This window comes from Dendrobates tinctorius, unplaced genomic scaffold (assembly GCF_039654945.1).
Source record: "Dendrobates tinctorius isolate UK_male_01 unplaced genomic scaffold, ASM3965494v1 ptg000059l, whole genome shotgun sequence".
Classification (NCBI taxonomy): domain Eukaryota; kingdom Metazoa; phylum Chordata; class Amphibia; order Anura; family Dendrobatidae; genus Dendrobates; species Dendrobates tinctorius.
In genome coordinates this window covers 20,074,672-20,099,960 of record NW_027361727.1, presented here as the reverse complement: position 1 = coordinate 20,099,960, position 25,289 = coordinate 20,074,672, and the positions used below count along the sequence as shown (strand labels likewise).

Genomic DNA, 25,289 nt, shown 5'->3' with positions numbered 1-25,289 from the left:
ATGAACTATTCATTTAACTACATCCCACCATTCACAACATCTCCCCCATTACTTGGGCGCCCAGGGCCATGGTCCGGGTCACCGCTGCTGTGACACGTCCCGCTGATACCGGCCCGGTACCGAGTACCCCACGGCCCTGGGAGGGCGACCCACAGACAATGGCTGGGAGCTTATGTTCCCGAAGATGCTAGATTTCTCCCACCATGCCAATGTCTGATGAGGTGTTGTCAAGTGGGAAAACTTGCTCATAACAACCAATCACAGCTCAGCTACTTTTAACCAGCTCTGGTGAAATGAGAGATGCTTAGTGAATGGTTGCAAGGAAAACTGTTGCTCATAGCAACCAATCACAGCTCAGCTTCTTTTGAACAAGCTTCTTTTGAACAGCTCTGGTAAAATGAAAGATGCTTCGTGATTGGTTGGTGATAAACACATACATACATACATACATTCACTTTTATATATAGAGATTATTATATCAGTAGTTGCCCTGTGCCCGCTGTATATATAATTAGCTGTGCTGTCCCCCTCTATATCTAATTAGCAATCCTGTATCCCATGTTTATATAATTATCTGCTCTGTTCCCCCTCTATACAATGGGGAAAATAAGTATTTGATACACTGCCGGTTTTGCAACTTTTCCCATCTACAAAGAATGGAGAGGTCTGTAATTTTTATCGTAGATACACTTCAACTCTGAGAGACAGAATCTAAAAATGAAAAAAGTCACATTGTATGATTTTTAAATGCATTGAATTTTATTGTACAAAATAAGTATTTGATCACCAGCCAACCAGCAAGAATGTTGGCTCTCCTTGACCTGTTAGTTTTTCTTTAAGAAGCCTTCCTCATAGACTGTAAGCTTGCGAGCAGGGCCCTCATTCCTCTTGGTATTTGTTATAATCTATGTGATTATTGTTATGCTGTAATGTCTATTGTCTGTACAAATCCCCTCTGAAATGTGAAGTGCTGCGGAATATGTCGGCGCTATAGAAATAAAATTTATTATTCCTACTCTGCGCTCATTACCTGTATTAATTGCACCTGTTTGAACTTTTTACCTGTATAAAAGACACCTGTCCACGCACTCAAACAATCACACTCCAACCTCTCCACCATGGCTAAGACTAAAGAGCTGTCTAAGGACACCAGGGACAAAATTGTAGACCTGCACAAAGCTGGGATGGGCTACAGGGCAATTGGCAAGCAGCTTGGGCAGAAGACAACAACTGTTTGCACAATTACTAGAAAATGGAAGAAACACAAGATGACTATCTATCTTCCTCAGTCTGGGGTTCTATGCAAAATCTTGCTTCATTGGGTAAAGATGATTCTAAGAAAGGTCGAGAGTCAGCCCAAAACTACAAGGGATGACCTCGTCATGAAGACAGCTGGGACCACAGTCTCAAACATTACCATTAGTAACACACTACGCTGTCATAGATTAAAATCCTGAAGGGCACACAAGGTCCCCTTCTCACGCCAGCACATGTCCAAACGCATTTGAAGTTCGCCAATGACCATCAGGATGATCCAGAGATGGCCATGTGGTCAGATGAGACCAAAATAGATCTATTTTGGTATAAACTCCCCTCACTGTGTTTGGAGGAAGAAGAAGAGTGAGTACAAACCTAAGAACATTGTCCCAACCATAAAGCATGGTGGGGACCAGATCATACTTTGGGGGTGCTTTTCTGCAAAGGGGACAGGACGACTGCATCGTATTGAATGGAGAATGAATGGATTCATGTATTGCAAGATTTTGGCCAACAACCTCCGTCATTCAGTAAAAGCATTGAAGATGGGTCATGGCTGTGTCTTCCAGAATGACAATGACCTGAAACACGCAGCCAGTGCAACTAAGGAGTGGTTCCGGAAGAAGCATTACAAGGTCCTGGAGTGGCCTAGCAAGTCTTCAGACTTGAACCCAATAGAAAATCTTTGGAGAGAGCTGAAACTCAATGTTGCCCAGCACCACCCCAGAAACCTGAAAGACCTAGAGAAGATCTGTATGGAGGAGTGGGGCAAAATCCCTTCTGCAGTGTGTGCAAACTTGGTGAAGAACTACAGCAAATGTCTGACCTGTAATTTCAAACTGAGGTTTCTGTACCAAATATTACGTTGTTTTTCTATTGTATCAAATACAATAAAATGCAAATTAATTATGTAAAGATCATACAATGTGATTTACTTTTTAGATTCTGTCTGAGTTGAAGTGTATCTACGATAAAAATTACAGACCTCTCCATTCTTTGTAGATGGGAAAAGTTGCAAAACCAGCAGTGTATCAAATACTTATTTTCCCCATTGTATAGAGGGGGAACAGAGCAGATAATTTATATAAACAGGGGATACAGGATGGCTAATTATATATAGAGGGGGACAGCACAGCTAATTATATATACAGCGGGCACAGGGCAACTACTGATATAATAATCTCTATATATAAAAGTGTATGTATCACCAACCAATCACGAAGCATCTTTCATTTTACCAGAGCTGTTCAAAAGAAGCTGAGCTGTGATTGGTTGCTATGAGCAACAGTTTTTCCTTGCAATCAATCACTAAGCATCTCTCATTTCACCAGAGCTGGTTAAAAGTAGCTGAGCTGTGGTTGGTTGCTATGAGCAGACACTGACATGGTGGGAGAAATCTAGCACCTTCGGGAACATAAGCTCCCAGCCATTGTCTGCCCCCCTGAAAGGAGCAGAGAGCACATGACAGAAATGAATCTCCCCTCCCTGCCCATATACCAATCACACATCTTCCCTCTTAAAGGGATCATTGGTATGGAAGTCAGAGCAAATCCATCCAGGGCTTGGGTTTTGACCCCAGGCCTCTCTTAAAGGGATCCCTGGTATGGAAGTTAGGACCGTTCTACTCAGTTGCCCCATGCCCCATGTATATATAGCGCGAGTAAAATAAATATTGAACACATCATTCATTTTCTGAGTAAATATATTTCTAAAGGTGCTATTAACATGAAATTCTCACCAGAGGTCGGTAACAACCCATCCAATCCACACAGCCAAAGAAATCAAACCATAGATGTTCAAATTATGTGTAATAATGAGAAATGACACATGGAAAAGTATTGAACACATGAAGAAAGAGAGGTGCAAAAAGCCATGGAAAGTCATGACACCAGCTGAAATCTATCAGTAATTAGAAGGCAATCCTGCCACTTAGTGAAAAATGATATCAGCTGGTTCAACTGATGACCTATATAAAGGTGTCTCTTTACCAAGGTGATACCCAAGAAACCTCTCATCATGGGTAAAGCCAGTAAGCAATCTCAAGACCTTCGCAACTGTATTGGTTCAAAACATACTGATGGCATTGATTACAGAGGAATTTCTAAACTATTGAAGGTTGCGGTGAGCACTGTTGTGGCCATAATCCAAAAGTGAATGAACATCATGTCACCATAAACCATACATGACCAGGTGCTCTCTGTAAGATTTCAGACACAGGAGTGAAGATCATTATCAGGAGGGTTGTCCAAGAGACAAGGACCACCTATGAAGAGCTACAAATAGACCTGAAATCAGCAGGTACAATTGTTTCAAAGAAAACTATAATTAATGCACTCAAACTTCATGGCCTGTATGCCCGCTTACCACGCAACCTCCACTTTCAACATGTACACTACGCAAGAATTGCTGAATAAAGAGCATGTTAAAGCGCATTTAAAGTTTGTTCAACAACATTTAGACAAGCCTGTGAAATAAAGGTAGAATATAGTCTGGACAGATAAATTGAACTCTTTGGAGGCCAAACGGCACTATAAATCACCCCAATAACACCATACCAACAGTGACGTTTGGAGGTGGGAACATCAAGCTGTGGGGAAGTTTTTCAGCATACGGCACTGGCAAACTTCATAGGGTTGAAGGAAGGATATGTCAAGGCTTCACTACGACAGAGAAGGGACAGAAGACGGAGGTGTCTTATTTCTTGTACTCCTGCAGTGATTATAAGAACTTCACCTTCATATTAAAGGGAACCTGTCAGCAGGGTTATGCATAGTAATCTACACACACTGTCTGGTCGGCGCTGATACACTGAATAAAATGATACCTTGGTTGATGAAATCCATCTCATGGCTCTTTCTTAAGCTTTATTTTCAGCTTTGTGTTAATGATCTTCTAGTGCCCTAAGGTGGGGCTGGGGTTTATGGTGCTCTGATTATATATTCATAATGCAGCCTGCTCACAGGTCATTGTAGCTTTAGGGTTAAGCCCCCGTTACACTAAACAATGTCCCGGCGATCCCACCAACGATCCGACACGATGGGATCGCTGGGACATCGTTAGGCTGATCGCTGGTGAGCTGTCACATAGACAGCCCCAGCGATCAGGACCAGCGACACTGGTCGCTGGTTTCTAATGTAAACGTCGGGTATCCAGGAACAGCGCGACTCCTGGATACCCGCTGTTTACCTTGGAAACTGGTGTACACACTGGTTTCCAAGGTAAACATCGGGTATCTAGGAGCAATGCGTGCTGGGCAGCGGGAGAGCAGTGGGAGAGCAGCAATCGAAAAACTGCCCAGGCCGCTCGAGCACGATCAGCGATAACCGGCAGGGGGGCCAGTCGCTGATCCCCATCTCACACAGCAATCTCGCTGGCGCGTCACAAAATCAGCGATCTCGCTAGCGAGATCGCTGTATGTGACGGGGCACATAGGGAAGGAGCTCTTAGCCCCAGGATCTCTGGCAACTGTGCTGTGACAGGATGAATGGACAAATGTACCAAGACATTCTTGATAAAAATCTGATGCCATCTAACAGGATGACGAAGATGAAACAAGGTTGGACACAGGGCCGGACTGGGACAAAAAAGCAGCCCTGCCACACAAACCCCACCAGCCCACATACTATAACACTTCCCCAACACCCGATCAGTGGATTTTGCTAGTTTGTCGTGCCAGTCAACACTCCTCTTAAAGGCGTTATTTGAAGTGCCAAGTGTGAATGTGACCTCTTTAGAGCCCCAGTTCTCAGGATCATGGGGGTCCCAGCGGTCCGACCGCAGCGACTACATAGGTCTCGGGATAGGGGATTACTTGGCTTAATCCATTTAAATGGGTTTTCCAATATATACACCGTATTTTTCGGACTATAAGACGCACCTAGGTTTTAGAGGAGGAAATTAGGGGGAAAAAAATGAAGCAAAAAATGTGGTCAATTCTGTACTTAATATCCCCTATACTGGTAAATATGGTCCTCTCATCCCCATCCTGATACACATAGCTCCTCATCCCTATCCTGGTAAATATGGTCCCCTCATCTCCATCCTAATACATATGGCCCATCATCCCTATCCTGGTATGCATGTCTCCCTCATCCCTATCCTGGTATGCATGGCTCATCCCCATTATGGTATGCATGGCCTCCTCATCCCTATACTGGTATGCAGGGCCCCATCTCGTCCTAGTATAAATGGCTCCTCATCCATATCCTGGCAGGAATGATCACCCTCATTCCCATCCTGGTATGCATGGCCCCATCCTTATCCTGATATGATTGGTCCCATCCTTTTATCCTGGTATGCATGGCCCCATCAGAAAAGATTAAAAAAAAGAAACAAAACATTACACTTACCTTCCCGGCGCTCTCTCGCAGCATCCTGCTCCGTTGCCAGCAGCTGCTTTGTTTGTAAGCTGTGAATGGCAGGGAGGTCATGCGCTGCTTTCAAACTGAAGGGAATCTGCTGGAATACTCAGTGCTCTTTGCACGCCGGGACTGTTCATCGCAGAGAGCATTTTTAGCTCTTCAGTAGCGTGCACAGTCTCAGCTGGAGCCTTCCTGCTGGTGCCAGTGGTCACGTGTGCCAATACTTGATATTAATTTCTCATAAGTATCGGCACATGTGACCGCCAACCGCAGCAGGAAGGCTACGGCTGACACTGCACGCTACTGAAGAGCAATGAATACTCATGGCTCTACGCGCACACAGTCCTTGCATGCAGAAAACTGAGTATTCCGGCAGCTGCCCTTTGGCTTGCAAGCAGCGCATAACATCCCTGCCATGCACTGCTTACAAGCATAAAGCAGCTGCTGGCAATGGAGAAGGACGCTTCGAGGGAGCGCCAGGAAGGTAAGTGTAATGTTTGGGTTTTTTTATATATATATAAAAAGAAACCCCTATCATCATGTGCAGTCCCCCTATAACCCCCTACAGCATGTGAAGTCCCCCTTTATCCCCATCCCCACATATGTGCAGTCCCCCTTTAACCCCATCCCCACATCATGTGCAGTCCCTTTAACCCCCCATATAATCTGTGCAGTCCCCCTTTAACCCCCTCCCCACATCATGTGCAGTCCCCCTATAACCCCCACATCATCTGTGCAGTCCCCCTATAACCCCCACATCATCTGTGCTGTCCCCCTTTAACCCCCCACATATGTGCAGTCCCCCATTAACCCCCACATCATATGTGCAGTCCCCTCTTAACCCCATTCCCACATCATGTACAGTCCCCCTTTAACCCCATCCCCACATCATGTGCAGTCCCTTTAACCCCACATCATATGTGCAGTCCCCCTTTAACCCCCTCCCCACATCATCATGTGCAGTTACCCTTTAACCCCCTCTCCCCACATCGTCATGTGCAGCCCCCCTTTAACCCCATCCCCACATCATCATGTGCAGCCTCCCTTTAACCCCCCCTCCCCACATCATCATGAGCAGTCCTCCTTTAACCCCCATCCCCACATCGTCATGTTCACACTGCACCCAGGGTTGGAGCCGCAGGTGGCATCATCCATCCATCCATCACTGCATCTAGTAAAGTTTTCCTAAACTTGTTTAAGGCCTGGAGTGCGATAGCCGGGAGCAGACTCACCTGGAGCTGGCTGCTGACATTGGCCGGGCTGGCAGGACTCCCTCGCAGCACAATTGTGCTGCTCAGCTCACACTGCACATAAGTCCCAGCAGGAGCTCTGCTGCCAGCCGTACCATCCTCTGGGTCCAGGGAGACTGGCTGGGTGGAGGAGCCGCCACCATCACTACCACCACCGCAGCAGCCCCGGGGAAAGCTTCAGGTGAGGGCGGCGGTCTTTTCAAATGTCTGCACACGCCCTGGCGCACTCTCTTCCCTGCCTGGTCAGAGCGTGCACCGAGAGAGTATACGCGTACCAAGGCCTGTACAGATGATTTAAAGGGCCGGCAGCCCATTTTGAAGCTCAGGGACGCCGGCCCAGCGGGCATTTGCCCGCCTGGGCAGATTATCAATCCGGGCCTGGTTGGACATCTCAGCAAGACAATGATCCCAAACACACAGCAAGAAAACTCTCAATTGGTTTCAGAGAAAAAAAAATAGGCTGGGCCATTCTTGAAGCTTTATCACTGGACCTGAATCCAATAGAAAATGTATGGAAGGAACAAAAGCTCAGTCTTCAAAGAAGGAGCCCACAGGACCATCATAATGTGAAGAGTGTTTGTGTGGAAGAATGGGCCAAAATCATACCTACGCAATGCGTGCGACTACTTTCTCCATAAGAAAAAACAAGAGTAGTTTTTGGCACAACCAACTGGATAAAACATGTACTATATTTTTCGGACTAGACGACGCACCGGACCATAAGAGGCACCTCAAATTTATTTTTGGGTGAAAATAGCAAAAAAATTTTTTTTATAATATTGAGAACCGTCTTATTGTCTGAATGAAATGTATCTTACCTGAGGGCCGGCGGTGCTAGAGCGGGGTCACAGGAGGCATGGTCCCTTCCTCAGGAAGCCAGCTGCGGCAGAAGTGAGGCAATGCTGCAGTCTCGGAGTATCCCAGCGGATCGATGCTGCGGGTCTGGTTTTGGCGATGAGGCAGAGCAGAGTGCATTGCATGGAGCAGGGTCCTTTCCTCAGGGAACCGGTGACAGAAATGTGGCGATGCTGCGGCCTGGTGTCCACAGTGAGCAGACCTGAGTGCATTATTGGTTTCTCGACGACCATTTTCCTGAAGCCAAGGGCTGTCGGGAACTCAATCTGCTCACGTGCGGCCTCCGGCGGCCATTTTCCTGAAGCCTACAGCCTCAGGAAAATGGAGCATGAGAGGCCCAACCGTGATCTCAATCAGCACATCTTCAGAAAGATGGCTGCAGGGAAACCAATGATGCACTCCGCACTGCTTACCGCCGACACCGAGCTTCAGCATCGCCACACTTCTGCTGCCGATTCAATGAGGAATGGATGCTGCTACACCACTGCCTCAACCTCCCGGTAAGCCTGCATTTGGACTATAAGATGCATCCCTCGTTTTCATCCCAAATTTTTTGGGGAAAAGTGCGTCTTATAGTCCAAAAAATACAGTAAGTTTATTGAATCGATTTTAAAAGTCCATAAAAGTTAAAACCTCAGCACTGATACATTTCTGGCATACTAAGAGCCCTTAGGTTTCTATGAGTGGGAAAATTGTGTGCACCCACTGCTGGCTCAGGGTTCCTACCTCTACATGGATAACTTCTACACCAGCATCCCACTCTTCAAGTCCCTCTCTGTCCGAGCTACCGACGCTAATTAGACAGCTGCTAAGAAAGGGTGAGAGCAAAGCCAAATGTAGTGACAACCTGCTGTTGGTCAAGTATAAGGACAAGAGGGATGAACTTATCTTGATCACAATACATGGAAATGGCAGCACCTCCACTGCTATATGAGATACCACTACGTAGATACTCAAAGCAGACTGTGGCCTGGGGTACAATAATAGCATTGCGAGAGTTACACTCTGATCAAGTCCCCTAGTCTTACCGTTCCAAGAGAAAAACAAGTGTGGTTAAAAAAAAAAAAAGCAGCTGTACCTATCTTATAGATGGCATTGTAAAACACTTACCTGCTTTCACGATGTGACTGGCACTTTGCTACAGTTTTAGCAGGTAGTGATCATGTTCCTGATATTTGGAAGCCAGAAATGTCAAGGCCTCAGTATCTCTGGAACTGAAGGTGCCCATATAGTACAAGGCAACATTTTCCCAGTGAGGTCCCCCAAACTCCAGGGTAGTGAAGAACACAGAAAAAGTGCCGAGTGTATTACAAAAGGGGTATAAGAAAGGACACCACTTGGCAATGTGACGTCGGCCCTGAAAAACTTAGGTTGTGCATAAAAGGCTGTTTCAAAGTCTACCACTTACCCATAGATTGCTAAATTTATTTTTGATTTTCCCTGCATCACTTGATGTACTCTTCACAACTTGTACATGCCACCACATTATAAGTTCATTTAAAATACATCCCTAGATAAATTGAAAACTGGCATCACTTATGAGGGGTTCTAATGGTTTTGTATTCAAGGGCCCGCAAACCGTTCCATCAAAATCTGAGCTCAGCAGTGCGCCCAAACAGTAGTTTCCCACCACATATGGGGTATTGCTGTTCTCAGGAGAAATTGCCCATCAAATTTCTGAGTCTATTTTCACCTGTTACCCTTGTGAAAATGAAATATTTGAGGATAAGGAAACATATCTTGCGGGAAAAATTTAATTTTTCATTTTCACAGCTCAATGTTATAAAATTGTGTGCAGCACCGGTGGGTTCTAGGTGCACACCATACTGTACCTCTAGATAAATTCCTTGAGGGGTGTTGTTTCCAAAATGTGGGTCTCTTATGGGGAGTTTCTACAATTTATGCACATCAGGGCCTCTGCATATGTGACATGGCATCTAGCATCTATTCCAGCCAATTTTGCACTTCAACAAACATCCAGCCAGCAATATCCATATCCACATCACACACTCACTTCCACATCGTTCCCTGAGACATGTTATGTGAAACGTGCATCATGGTTCGTGGCCGGGGAACAAGTGAATTGCTATATTATGCAGGCTTTGTATTAAGGCATTTACTAGTTGATGTCATTTTTCTATATTAGTGCACTCTCATTTTCTACTTCTTGCTGGTCACTACTGTTGTAATGCAGAGTATATATTGTTTTTAGAGCATCTATTTAGTGTTTATGTCATACATTTCATTCATCATTCTATTTAAGAAATATTTTTTATATCCCTGCATTTTTTTTTACCTTTTTGGAGTTATAACATTCATTAATTGTTCTCCTATTCTCCCTTGTTTTTTAACAATGTTTTGACTTTTGTGTTATTTTTAATGCCAATTGTATTTAACAAAGATACATTTTTTGTTCTCTCTTTTTGTTTATATTCTTTTGTGATGATCGGGGTGCATTAATATAGTAAATTATCATTCCTGGTATAACTTGATTTTTTTGTTTCTTCAGATATTTTGTCTTTTTTTTTTGCATTTCTTCCTAAGGCCGCTTTCACACTTCAGGCTTTCGGTATCCGGCATGGTGCGGCGAAAAACCGGACTACCAGATCCGGCCGCAAACACAGACACCGGATCCTTCTTTCTGCCGGATATATTCCTGGCAGAGAAGGTTTCCGGGCATGCGCAGTGCGAAAAACCGGTCCGGTGTTGGGAAAAAAGCCTTGCATGCAACGTTTTTTTCCAGATGCCGGACCGGCTATTTTCTACGGATCCGGAAAAAAACAGAAGCGCCGCATTGCCATCCGGCGCTATGCGGCACCAATGAATCAGCACGGGGAAAAAGCCGGATCTGGTCGTAACAGGCGCCGGATCCGGCAGTCCGGTTTTTTGCCACATCATGCCGGATACCGAAAGCCTGAAATGTGAAAGTGGCCTAAGATTGCAAAATGAATAGAATAGACCAACGGCGCTGGTGTGCAAAATTGATTCAGCAGCGAGTAAAAAAACCCCCACATCACTAGGGATAAAAATAAATAACCAATTAGACAAAATAATACTCGCGCTGTGAATCAATAGAAAATAAAAATATTTACCTGTAAGTTCAAGATAATAGACTCATGTGCATTAGATGCTAGAAGGTAATGAGGTTTGATTGATCAAACTCAGGAGAGGGGTGAGGTGGAAAACGCCAGGTAGTTCACCAGTATGAACAGACTTTTAGGCAGTAGGTTCACCGCTAGAAGCGGTCTTTTGAGCGGTAACTTTAGAAGAAGCCAGCGGCATATACTTGCTAGTTGTTTGAGAATTCTCCCAGTCAGTAGATATGCAAAACCAAGTAGGTCTCCGAGCTCTGTTCCGGCCGGTAATAATGGATCCCACGTGAATGGCGTGAGAGCGGAGAAAAAAGCAAGGGTGAACGCTCACCAAAGTAGGCACAGTCCAGCGGCGGTCATCATACCAGCCGCATTGTAAAATGTAGACACCCACGGTCAGCCTAAGATTGATTATATATTTATGGTATCATGCAGAACATTACTAATAGAATCAGAGAGAGAATTTGTAATTTAACCCCTTTCCTACAATGGACGTAATATTCCGTCCATGTGACCTGGGACCTAATTCCCATGGACGGAATATGACGTCTAATGCGATCAGCTGCGCTCACGGGGGGGAGCGCAGCTGATCGCGGCCGGGTGTCAGCTGATTATCACAGCTGACACCCGGCACAATGTGTGACCGCCCCTGACACGTTAACCCCTGGCACACCACGATAAAACACGATCGCGGTGTAGGGGGTTAAAGGGAAGCATCGGCAGGGAGGGGGCTCCCTCCGTGCTTCCCTGAGCCCCCCACAGCAGCGCAATGTGCAGCGCTGCTGCGGGGGGCTCTTTCCCTGCAGGTCCCCGGATCCAAGATGGCGACGGGGGCCTGCAGGGAGCTGGCTTCCTCATGCCTGCAAAGCGCAGGCAAGGAGGAAGCCTGCAGCACTGCCTGTGACAGATCGCTGATCTGTCACAGCGATCTGTGATGTGACAGATCAGTGATCTGTCACAGGACAGTGATGTCCCACCTGGGACAATGTAATAAAGTAAAAAAAAAAAAAAAAAGTGTAAAAATAATTTTAAAAAGATCGCTAAATAAATTAAAAAAAAAAAAAAAAAAATATTCCCTAATAAATTCATTTTTTGGAAATAAAAAAAACAAAACAAAAGTACACATTTGGTATTGCCGCGTCCGTAACGACCCGCCCTATAAAACTGTCCCATTAGTTAACCCCTTTAGCAAACCCCTTTAAAAAATAATAAAAAACGAAGCAAAAAATAATGATTTATTATCATACCGCCGAACAAAAAGTGCAATAACGCGCGATCAGAAAGACGCATATAAATATCCATGGTACCGCTGAAAACGTCATCTTGTCCCGCAAAAAAAGAATAAAGCGATGCAAAAATTATTTTTTATATAAAATTGTTTTCATTGCATAAAAGCGCCAAAACATAAAAAAAGACACAAATGAGGTATCGCTTTAACCGTACTGACCCGAAGAATAAAACTGCTTTATCAACTTTACCGCACGCGGAACGGTGTAAACGCACTCCCCCAAAAGAATTTCATGAAAGCTGGTTTTTGTTCATTCTCGTCCGACAAAATCAGAATAAAAAGCGATCGAAAGACGTCACGTGCCCGAAAATGGTACCAATGAAAACGTCAACTCGTCCCGCAAAAAATAAGACCTCACATGACTCTGTGGGTCAAAATATGGAAAAATTATAGCTCTCAATATGTGGTGATGCAAAAACTATTTTTACAATAAAAAGCGTCTTTTAGCGTGCGACAGCTGCCAAACATAAAAACCCGCCCTAAATAGTAAATCAAACCCCCCGTTATCACCCCCTTAGGCTAGTTTCACACTAGCTTACTAGCTTATTTTCCACGCAGCGCTCGGCGCAGCTAAGCCCCGCCCCCTGCCGGCTCCCTGCCCGCCCCATCCGGTCATCGCCGCCTACTATCGCACACTGCTGCATGCGATCTGCGCACCCTATCTTTAGCATAGGGTGTGCAGACCGTGCGCTAGTAGGAATTTAGCGTGCGCTGCGCACTTTTGAAGGTGCGCCGAGCGCGCCAAAATGGAACATGGTGCGTTCGGCGCACACCGGCGCACCTTCAAAAGTGTGCAGCGCACGCTAAAATCCTACTAGCGCACGGTCTGCGCACCCTATGCTAAAGCTGGGGTGCGCAGATCGCACGCAGCCGTGTGTGATAGTAGGCGGCGATGACCGGTTGGGGCGGGCAGGGAGCCAGCAGGGGGCGGGGCTTAGCGGCACCGAGCGCTGCATGGAAAATCAGCTAGTGTGAAACTAGCCTTAGTTAGGGAAAAATAATAAAATAAAAAGTATATATTTCCATTTTCCCGCTAGGGTTAGGGCTGAGATTAGGGTTAGGGGTGTGTTGGGGTTAGGGTTGGAGTTAGAATTGGGGGTTTCCACTGTGTGGGCACATCAGGTGCTCTCCAAACGAAAAATGGCATCTGATCTCAATTCCAGCCGATTCTGCGTTGACAAAGTCAAATGGTGCTCCTTCCCTTCCAAGCTCTGCCATGCGCCCAAACAGTATTTTACCCCCACATATGGGGTATCCGCCTACTCAGGACAAATTGCAAAGCAACTTTTGGGGTCCAATTTCTCCTGTTACCCTTTAGGAAAATAAAAAATTGGGGGCAAAAATATCATTTTTGTGGAAAAAAAAAATGATTTTTTTATTTTCACGCCCTGGCGTTATAAACTTCTGTGAAGCACTTGGGGGTTCAAAGTGCTCAACACACATCTAGATAACTTCCGTGGGGGGTCTAGTTTCCAAAATGGGGTCACTTGTGGGAAGTTTGAATAGTTTAGGTACATCCGGGGCTCTCCAAACGCACATGACACCCGCAGACCATTCCATCAAAGTCTGCATTCCAAAACGTCACTACTTTCCTTCCGAGCCCCGACGTGTGCCCATACAGTAGTTTTCTCCCACATATGGGGTATCAGTGTACTCAAGACAAATTGGACAACAACTTTTGGGGTCCAATTTCTCCTGGTACCCTTGGGAAAATGAAAAAATTGGGGACTAAATGATCATGTTTGTGGAAAAAATGCGATTTTTTTTTTTTTTTTTTTTTTTTTTTTTTTCCCATGCCCGGGCATTATAAACTTCTGTGAAGCACTGGGAGGTTCAAAGTGCTCACCACACATCTAGATAAGTTCCTTGGGGGGTCTAGTTTCCAAAATGGTGTCATTTGTGGGGGGTTCTACTGTTTTGGTACATCAGGGGCTTTCCAAACGCGACATGGTGTCCGATCTCAATTCCAGCCAAAAAAGTCAAATGGCGCTCCTTCCCTTCCGAGCTCTGCCATGGCCCAAATAGTCATTTACACACACATATGGGGTATCAGAATACTCAGGACAAATTGCACAATAACTTTTAGGGTCCTGTTACCCTTGGGAAAAATAAGAATTGAGGGTGAAAAGATCATTTTTGTGGAGAAAATATGATTTTTTTTAATTGTACGGCTGTATGTTATAAACTTCTGTGAAGCCCTTGTGGGTTCAAAGTGCTCACCACATATCTAGATAAGTTCCTTGGGGGGTCTAGTTTCCAAAATGGGGTCAATTGTGGGGGGTTTCCACTGTTTAGGTACATCAGGGGCTCTCCAAACGTGACATGGCGTCCGATCTGAATTCCAGCCAATGTTGCATTGAAAAAGTCAAACGGCGCTCCTTCCCTTCTGAGCTCTGCCATGCGCCCAAACAGTGGTTCCCCCCCACATATCAGGTATCAGCGTACTCAGGACAAATTACACTAACTCTTGAAGTCCAATTTCTCCTGTTACCCTTGGTAAAATAAAAAAATTGAATCTGAAGTATTTTTTTTGTGAAAAAAAGTTAAATGTTCATTTTTTTTTTAAAGAATTCAAAAAATTCCTGTGAAGCACCTGAAGGGTTAATAAACTTCTTGAATGTGGTTTTGAGACCCTTAAGGGGTGCAGTTTTGAGAATGGTGTCACTTTTGGGTATTTTCTATCATATAGACCCCTCAAAGTGGCTTCAAATGTGATGTGGTCCGTAAAAATAAAATGGTGTTGCAAAAATGAGAAATCGCTGGTCAACTTTTAACCCTTATAACTTCTAAGAAAAAAAAAATGTTGGTTCCAAAATTGTGCTGATGTAAAGTAAACATGTGGGAAATGTTATTTATTAAGTTTTTTGTGTGCCGTATCTCTGTGATTTAAGGGCATAAAAATTCAAAGTTGGAAAATTGCGAAATTTTCAAAATGTTCGCCAAATTTTTTTTTTTTTTTTCACAATAAACGCAAGTTATTTGAATGAAATTTTACCACTAACATGAAGTACAATATGTCACGAGAAAACAATGTCAGAGTCACCAGGATCCATAGAAGCGTTTCAGAGTTATTACCTCATAAAGGGACAGTGGCCAGAATTGTAAAAATTGGCCCGGGAGTTAACGTGCAAACCACCCTTGGTAGTGAAGGGGTTAAGCTTTCATTTATCAGAACAATCACTCAATTTTGCTCCTCTGATAGAAGTAGAACTTACAATTCTCCCCTACCCGCGATAATTCAAGCAACCCACTTGTCAGTGTCTCCTGCTCAGTTATATGACTCCCTGCACAACCATTAACAGGACATACCCTTGACATTCGCAGAGAGCTTCCTATATTTGGCACTGTCCTGCTGGATACAGGATAAAAATGTATATTACAGCATACAACTAACCGCAGTTTCATACAGTTGTGGCCAAAAGTATTGACACCCCTGCAATTCTGTCAGATAATACTCAGTTTCTTCCTGAAAATTATTGCAAACACAAATTCTTTGGTATTATTATCTTCATTTAATTTGTCTTAAATGAAAAAACACAAAAAAAATTGTCCTAAAGCCAAATTGGATATAATTCCACACCAAACATAAAAAAGAGAGTGGACAAAAGTATTGGCACTGTTCGAAAAATCATGTGATGCTTCTCTAATTTGTGTAATTAACAGCACCTGTAACTTACCTGTGGTACCTAACAGGTGTTGGCAATAACTAAATCACACTTTCAGCCAGTTGACATGGATTAAAGTTGACTCAACCTCTGTCCTGTGTCCTTGTGTGTACCACATTGAGCATGGAGAAAAGAAAGAAGACCAAAGAACTGTCTGAGGACTTGAGAAAACAAATTGTGAGGAAGCATGAGCAATCTCAAGGCTACAAGTCCATCTCCAAAGACCTGAATGTTCCCATGTCTACTGTGCGCTGTGTCATCAAGAAGTTTAAAGCCCATGGCACTGTGGCTAACCTCCCTAGATGTGGACGGAAAAGAAAAATTGACAAGAGATTTCAACGCAAGATTGTGCGGATGTTGGTTAAAGAACCTCGACTAACATCCAAACAAGTTCAAGCTGCCCTGCAGTCCGAGGGTACAACAGTGTCAACCCGTACTATCCATCAGCGTCTGAATGAAAAGGGACTGTATGGTAGGAGACCCAGGAAGACCCCACTTCTTACCCTGAGACATAAAAAAGCCAGGCTGGAGCTTGCCAAAACTTACCTGAAAAAGCCTAAAACGCTTTGGAAGAATGTTCTCTGGTCAGATGAGACAAAAGTAGAGCTTTTTGGGCAAAGGCATCAACATAGAGTTTACAGGAGGAAAAAAAGAGGCATTCAAAGAAAAGAACACGGTCCCTACAGTCAAACATGGCGGAGGTTCCCTGATGTTTTGGGGTTGCTTTGCTGCCTCTGGCACTGGACTGCTTGACCGTGTGCATGGCATTATGAAGTCAGAAGACTACCAACAAATTTTGCAGCATAATGTAGGGCCCAGTGTGAGAAAGCTGGGTCTCCCTCAGAGGTCATGGGTCTTCCAGCAGGACAATGACCCAAAACACACTTCAAAAAGCACTAGAAAATGGTTTGAGAGAAAGCACTGGAGACTTCTAAGGTGGCCAGCAATGAGTCCAGACCTGAATCCCACAGAACACCTGTGGAGAGATCTAAAAATGGCAGTTTGGAGAAGGCACCTGTGACAACTCCTGGAGTGGACCCTCTGGGTCGTGGCACCAACCCTCCCAGGGCGAGCTGACCTAGTGAAGACCACCCCCTATACAGGGAGTGTCAGGGGCAAGCCCCAGGGGGTGAGGTACCACGACTGCTGGCACCAGGCGGCCGGCTCACAGGAGACACGAGTGGGTGAGTGTGTCTGCAGGAACGTGTAAAGCGTGGACACGGGAACACGTGGTATACAGAGACTTCGTACATCCGGGTGTGAGTAAAGAAGGATGCGTGCAAGGAGCACGTCAGAGCACTGAGTCAGGCAGCAGGTGTGCCAGGAGGTGTAACAGTACAGGAGCAGGGTGTGTGCCAGAGGGCACAACTGAGCATAAGACAGAGCGCAGGATCAGAGCATGTGCCAGGAGGCACAACTGAGTATGAGACAAGGCACAGGGTCCGAGTGAGTGCCAGGAGGCACAACTGAGTATAAGACAGAGCACAGGATCAGAGTGTGTGCCAGGAGGCACAACTAAGTACAAGACAGAGCACAGGATCAGAGTGTGTGCCAGGAGGCACAACTAAGTACAAGACAGAGCACAGGATCAGAGTGTGTGCCAGGAGGCACAACTAAGTACAAGACAGAGCACAGGGTCAGAGTGTGTGCCAGGAGGCACAACCGAGTACAAGGCAGAGTGCAGGTTCAGAGCGTGTGCCAAGAGGCGCAACCGAGTACAAGGCAGAGTGCAGTTTCAGGGCGGGTGCAAAGAGGCACAACAGAGTGCAAAGCAGGGGACCCGAATACAGTGCACTGCCAGGCAGGGACACGGCAGACCAAGCCAGGAAGCACAACAATAATCAGGCACCTCCCCTAGGAAGAGGTAGCCTGATATAGCACATGATCACGAGAGCTTCCGGGTCAAGTCCTCCAGTACCATAGAGAGGACTGACCTGGAGACCGAACTGAGAAAAACGCGCAAGCGCAGACATAACATGAAGGAAACAGGGGCCTAGGTACGAGAGGTGCGCGTGCGCACCCGGCGGGACCCCCGGATTGATCGCGGCTCCGGAAGAGATGACGTCGGGGCCGAGGTCCCGCCCCCAGGTGAGCGCGGCGTGACTGTACCCCCCCTTTACGCCCCCTCTTTCTAAAACTGGAGAGGAACTTAGACAAAATCTGGGGTGCGTGGATATTCTCCCTGGGCTCCCATGACCTCTCCTCGGGGCCAAAACCCTTCCAATCGATCAAGAACATGGTTCTCCCTCTTACCTTCTTCATGGCCAAAATGTAATTCACCTCAAACTCATCCCCCAAGCCAACAGGCTGGGGTGTGTGGCCTGGAGAAGGATGAAATCGGTTAAGAACCACAGGTTTAAGGAGAGACACATGGAAGGAATTGGGAATACGGAGTGAAGGAGGCAGCTTCAATTTGTAAGCAACATCATTAATCTGCCTGAGGACCTCAAAAGGACCAATGTAACGGGGACCCAGTTTGTAAGATGGTACCTTAAGGCGGACGTATTTGGTGGAGAGCCACACCTTGTCACCAGGGAGAAATGGAGGAACGTCCAGGCGCCTCTTGTCAGCGTGTAATTTCATTCTGTCCCGTGCTTTCTCGAGAGCGCTTTTGGTCTCCTGCCATACCCTGGAGAACTCCACAGACAGAGAATCGGCAGCAGGTACCCCCGAGACAGGAAGTACCGGTAGAGGCACATTGGGATGCTCTCCAAAGACGATGAAAAAAGGAGACTTGGTAGACGATTTACTGGAGTGATTATTGTAGGCGAACTCAGCCCAAGGAAGTAGACCGACCCAGTCATTCTGATGAGCATTAGAAAAATGCCAGAGGTAGGATGTAAGGATCTGGTTGGTACGTTCCACCTGCCCATTGGTTTGGGGGTGATAGGCGGAAGAGAAATCCAATGACACTTTCATGAGTCCGCATAGAGCTCTCCAGAACCGAGAGGTGAATTGGACCCCTCTGTCTGACACGATGTGCTGGGGGAAGCCGTGAATCCTGAAGATATGGGAAATGAAGATCTTCGCCAAGTCAGGAGCAGAGGGTAGTCCGGAAAGAGGAATGAAGTGGGCCATCTTTGAAAATCGGTCTACAACCACCAAGACCACAGTACAACCGGAAGAACAAGGCAGATCAGTAATGAAATCCATGGCTACGTGCTGCCATGGAGCCGACGGAACGGGAAGCGGGAGCAGAAGACCAGAGGGTGGTTGTCTGGGTATCTTGTTCTGGGCACAGGACGGGCAAGATGCCGCAAAGTCTTTAACATCCTGGGAGAGTGAAGGCCACCAATAATAGCGAGAGATTAAGTCCAAAGTCTTTTGGACACCAACGTGGCCGGCAATCTTGGATGAATGTCCCCAAATTAACAATCGTTTTCGGTTATTCTCAGCCACAAAGGTTCTTCCTGGTGGTAACGTGGTTAACTTGATAGGAGCCACGGTAATTACTTTTGATGGATCGATGATATGAGAGGGTTCTTCCTCTGCATCAGACGACCGGAATGATCTTGACAGCGCATCCGCTTTAACGTTTTTATCGCCGGGCCGAAAATGTAGTTCGAAGTCAAAGCGGGCGAAGAATAGGGACCACCTGGCTTGCCGAGGATTGAGCCTCTGTGCGGACTGGATGTACGCCAGGTTCTTATGGTCCGTGAAGATCTTGAATGGATGTATGGCGCCTTCCAGTAAGTACCTCCACTCCTCCAAGGCCAATTTAATGGCCAATAGCTCTTTGTCGCCAATGGAGTAGTTCTGTTCAGTGGAGGAAAATACTTTAGAAAAGATGCTACAGGTGACAAAACGTCCAGAAGAGGATTTCTGCAGAAGGACTGCGCCAGCCCCGGTAGAGGATGCGTCCAACTCGAGAGTGAAAGGTCTACTAACCTCAGGTCGGTGAAGCGCCGGAGCAGATGCGAAGGCTTGTTTCAACGACTGGAAGGCCTCTTCAGCCTCAGAGGGCCAAGCCTTTGGGTTAGCTCCCTTGCAGATAAGGGACAAGATGGGGCGAACCAACGAGGAGAAATGAGGAACGAACTGTCGGTAGTAGTTCGCAAAACCAAGGAAGTGTTGGATTGCCTTCACCCCATGGGGCTGTGGCCAATCGAGGACGGCGGACACCTTAGCCGGATCCATGCGTAGATCTGATTCTGAGATAATGTACACCAAGAATGGCAAGGACGTTTCCTCGAAGGCACATTTCTCGAGCTTGGCATAAAGGCGGTTCTCCCTCAGGCGCTGGAGGACTTGATGCACGTTCTTTCTGTGGGCGGAGAGGTCTGGAGAAAAAATGAGGATGTCATCCAGATAGACTACCATGCATGAGTACAGCATATCCCGGAAGACGTCAGTCACGAACTCCTGGAACACCGCTGGGGCATTGCAGAGGCCGAAGGGCATGACCAAGTACTCGTAGTGACCGTCTCTGGTGTTAAAGGCGGTCTTCCACTCATCGCCGGAACGAATGCGGATCAAGATGTAGGCCCCACGAAGATCCAGTTTGGTGAAAATTCGAGCTCCTCTAAGCCGGTCAAAGAGTTCCGGGATCAATGGCAATGGGTACTTGTTCTTGACCGTGATATCGTTCAGGCCTCGGTAGTTTGTGCAAGGACGGAGGGAGCCGTCCTTTTTGACAAAGAAAAATCCTGCTCCCGCGGGCGAGGAGGACTTACGGATAAAACCTCTCGCAAGGTTCTCCTGGATATACTCAGACATAGCTTGTGTTTCAGCAGGGGATAGCGGATATATTCTACCCCTGGGTGGTGTAGAACCAGGAATAAGGTCAATCGGACAGTCATATGGCCGATGGAGGGGCAGAGTCTCGGCCTCCTTCTTGTCGAAGACATCTGCAAAGGACCAGTAAGCCGACGGCAGACCTGTAGGTGCCGGGGATGGACAGGCAGAGTTCATCGGATGGACGGGCAACAGGCACTTCTCCTGACAGGACGGTCCCCAACGGAGTATCTAGCCCGACCGCCAGTCCAGGGTTGGCTCATGAGTCCGTAGCCAAGGGAGACCTAGAAGAAGCATGTGAGACATGGTAGACAAGACGAGGAAGGAGATCTTCTCCCGGTGCAGGGCTCCGATCTGCAGCTCGATGTCTTCGGTGGCCTGGGTAACGGTCTCCTGCACGGACGTACCATTGACCGAAACTATCGACCGAGGAGTCTCCAGGGATCTGACAGGAATCCAGTATTTTTTAACCGCCTCGAGTGTGATAAAATTCCCCTCCGCGCCAGAATCCAGAAAAGCCTCCTCAGAATAACGCTTGGCACCGAGATTCAATAACACGGACACGAGCAGGGGAGGAGAGGGATCACGTACACCTAGGGAGGCCTCTCCTACCAACCCTAGGCGGAGAAGTTTCCCGGCTTCTTGGGGCAGGAACGAAGGAGGTGAGAGGAGCTCCTCTCTCTGGCTGATTCACGGGCACGTTCCTGAAACCGCAGGTCAATGCGTGTCGCCAGAGAGATCAGATCCTCTAAAGAGGTGGGAGTATCCCGACCTGCCAGTTCGTCTTTGAGCCGACTGGACAGGCCACGCCAAAAGATCCCTACGAGAGCCTCGTTGTTCAGAGTTCGGAGGACAAGGTACGAAAACGGATGGCATACTGTCCCACCGGTAGCGTACCCTGATGGAGGTTAAAGAGAGACTCGGTGGTAGAGGCCAGCCGACCCGGCTCATCGAACACCTTGCGGAAGGTGTCCAAAAAGGTGGAAAGCTGAGAGACGAGTGGGTCATTGCGCTCCCAGAGGGGGTTCACCCATGTTAACGCCTCCCCCTCTAAGTGTGAAACAATAAAGGCAATTTGGGGGCGCTCAGTGGGATAGTGCTGCGGCAAAAGCTCAAAATGTAACCGGCATTGGTTCAGAAATCCTCAACAAAACTTAGGGTCCCCGCTATATCGGGGTGGCTTGCCGAGGCGCGACAGCGGGTGCGGGGCCGAGGACTGGGCAGAAACGGCTTGTATGGAAAGAAGCCGACTGTCTACCGACGCCATATAGCAGAGGATATGGACCTGGGTGTCGCGTTGCTGTGTGAGTTCTTGCTGGAGGCTGGCCAGCTGGGAAGCATTCCCAGGGTCAGAGGACTGCATGGCCGACAAACGGGACTCCATGGATTTCAGAGAGGACATGATCCTGGTCTGACTCTCCCATAGGAACACCGGTTCCTTTTGGACGGAGGCGGTGGTACCAGCGGGGTCCATGGCCTGATTATACTGTGACGACTCCTGGAGTGGACCCTCTGGGTTGTGGCACCAACCCTCCCAGGGTGAACTGACCTAGTAAAGACCACCCCCTATACAGGGAGTGTCAGGGGCAAGCCCCAGGGGGTGAGGTACCACGACTGCTGGCACCAGGCGGCCGGCTCACAGGAGACACGAGTGGGTGAGTGTGTCTCCAGGAACGTGTAAAGCGTGGACACGGGAACACGTGGTACACAGAGACTTCGTACGTCCGGGTGTGAGTGAAGCAGGATGCGTGCAAGGAGCACGTCAGAGCACTTAGTCAGGCAGCAGGTGTGCCAGGAGGTGTAACAGAATACAGGAGCAGGGTGTGTGCCAGAGGGCACAACTGAGCATAAGACAGAGTGCAGGATTGGAACGTGTGCCAGGAGGCACAACTGAGTAAGAGACGGAGTACAGGATCAGAGCATGTGCCAGGAGGCACAACTGAGTATGAGACAAGGCACAGGGTCCGAGTGTGTGCCAGGAGGCACAACTGAGTACAAGGCAGAGTGCAGGTTCAGAGCGTTTGCCAAGAGGCACAACCGAGTACAAGGCAGAGTGCAGGTTCAGGGTGGGTGCCAAGAGGCACAACAGAGTGCAAGGCAGGGGACCCGAATACAGCGCACAGCCAGGCAGGGACACGGCAGACCAAGCCAGGAAGCACAACAATAATCAGGCACCTCCCCTAGGAAGAGGTAGCCTAATATAGCTCATGATCACAAGAGCTTCCGGGTCAAGTCCTCCAGTACCATAGAGAGGACTGACCTGGAGACCGAACTGAGAAAAGCGCGCAAGCGCAGACATAACATGAAGGAGACAGGGACCTAGGTACGAGAGGTGCTCGTGCACACCCGGCGGGACCACCGGAGTGACCGCGGCTCAGGAAGAGATGACGTCGGGGTCGAGGTCCCGCCCCCAGGTGAGCGCGGCGTGACGGCACCCTTCAAATATCAGGGACCTGGAGCAGTTTGCCAAAGAAGAATGGTCTATAATTCCAGCAGAGCATTGTAAGAAACTCATTGATGGTTACCGGAAGCGGTTGGTCGCAGTTATTTTGGCTAAAGGTTGTGCAACCAAGTATTAGGCTGAGGGTGCCAATACTTTTGTCTGGCCCATTTTTGGAGTTTTGTGTGAAAAGATCAATGTTTTGCTTCATTCTCTTTTGTGTTTTTTTCATTTAAGACAAATTAAATGAAGATAATAATACCAAAGAATTTGTGAGTGCAATCATTTTCAGGAAGAAACTGAGTATTATCTGACAGAATTGCAGGGGTGTCAATATTTTTGGCCACAACTGTATATACCAGGGTCAGTGGGGCTGGGTGTTATTCATCAGGGCCAATGGGATGTGTCCTAATACATTTGTCAGTATAGTGCAAAGTTATAATGGGATGTCTTCTAGAATCTTTGGCGCCTGTGACATACATTTAGCCATATGTACACATTATGTAAGTCGCCTTGTGTGTTAAAAGTATATAAAAAAACTGAGGTAAAAAATAGCGCAAAATAGGGTCTTATCCGATGGATGATTATCAGTATTTTTGTATCAATATATGGTGACCTGATCCAGGGTTGTATGGCTGCTGCAAATCCACGGGTGATATGACAAATAAAAATGGAAAGTTTGTGGTCTATATCCACGCTGCCAGATGATGAGGAAATGTCAAATGCCAGAAAAAATATCATTGAAAGGAAAAATACAGGGCGCATCCACTGTGTGAAATCCGTATCAAAAAACACATTAACAGAGAAAAAAGGAAGGTGCTCACCTATTGGGGTTGTGAGGAAGTCACAACACCCATAAACGCATGAGAAGCAGCAGCAAGTCTGCACAGGGTCCTAGGACAAATTTGCAAAAAGCGGCGTGAAAGTGCAATGAGAACTTTGTACTCCACCAGAAGCAAGCGCAGTCCTCATTGCACTTTCAAGCCGCTTTTTAGAAAAAATATCATAAAAAAGATAGTCTTTATTTTTCTATGCGTTTCGAAGTGTAACCCACTTCTTCCTCAGGAAACAAAAAACAACCTTGTGGGTTAGCAATCTTGATCGATGTTTAAAAGAAGTTTGTGAGGATAAAAACTAGACCGGAAAAAGTGATGGAGTGATTTTGTGGCGCCCCCAGGAGTATGGTAGATTATGACAGCACTCCTTATTCCAGTCTCTCCACACAGTTTGCGGTTGCAGCAGACACAATGATAGGCGTATGACGGTGAGACTTACCAGCTCCAAGGCGGATGAGGTTGAAGATTATGATCCCAGTCTTCAGAGGGAATATTTGGGATAGGGATAGTGTGAGCAGCATTTTAGTTATCTAATAACAGATGATAGGAACTAAAGACGATTCCAACTAACTACATTTCCTGCCCTGCCCTAAGCGCAGTCCTTTACTTTCGCTTTTTCTTTTACAGAAGGGACAAAGAAACTAAAAGTAAACTTGCAGTACGTGCAACCAGTCAGCTATTATATTTTAGGAGGAAAATAAATAAAAAAAAATTCAGAGATGGTTTCTATAGGCACCAAAGACTGCTTTACTGTAAGACAGTCTTCCTAAATCTTCCCCATTTTTACCTACGTGATCGGAGAATGACATTTAGGGGAAGATTTATCAAAACTTTCTGGAAAAAACCCTGTCTTTCTGCAGCAAACTTTTTGATGTCTCTCATTGGTGCCTGTGTCCATTCTCATAGTGTCTTTTCCTGCACATTGTGTTTTTTTTGGATATTATACCAGCATATTTGGTTATTGTCAATGATCACGATTGCCCATTCATTTCCATGGGCTTCGCTGCCCCAATAGTTTTCATGCAGGTTTCCCTTGTATAGTCATACATTATTACCAAGTATGCGAAGTTTCTTTATGATGTGTTCTATAACAATTTGCACATAAATAATATTTTATATGGTGCTACTTTTGTACATATGTTGTTTTGAACATTAAGCCATTTGTAGTATACTCATCACTGCTCTCTTAGACCTGTTTCACACTTCAGTTTTTTGACGTCAGTCAAAATCCGCCACTTTTCTGAAAAAAAAACGGATCCGCCCTTTTTTTTGCGGATCCGTTTTTTTTTTTTCCCCCCTTTGATTTGTATTAGTGGCGGATTTTGACTGATGGTCGTCCGTTGGGTCCGTATTTTGACGGATCCGTGAGAATGTTATCGGCTCCCAGGCGGACCAGATGGACATGCAACATTTTTTTTTTTTTTGGTTGACGGTCCGCTATTTTTAACTGCGCATGCCCGGAGGCTTTGCCTCGGGAACATTTTTAACCCGGTATGGCTGTTCAGAGAGTC

At 46.6% G+C, this 25,289-nt stretch overlaps 1 protein-coding gene across 1 annotated transcript in view; it reads right to left on the bottom strand.

Annotated features, from left to right (window-relative positions):
* The window catches only part of LOC141092461 (uncharacterized), a 58,382-nt gene extending 34,029 nt beyond the window's left edge, over window positions 1–24,353 (bottom strand). The window contains exon 1 of the mRNA XM_073578624.1: window positions 24,218–24,353. Coding sequence (XP_073434725.1) covers window positions 24,218–24,299 — 82 coding nt within the window. The 5' untranslated portion in view covers window positions 24,300–24,353. The remainder of the gene's footprint in view (window positions 1–24,217) is intronic.
* Window positions 24,354–25,289: the final 936 nt, after the last annotated feature.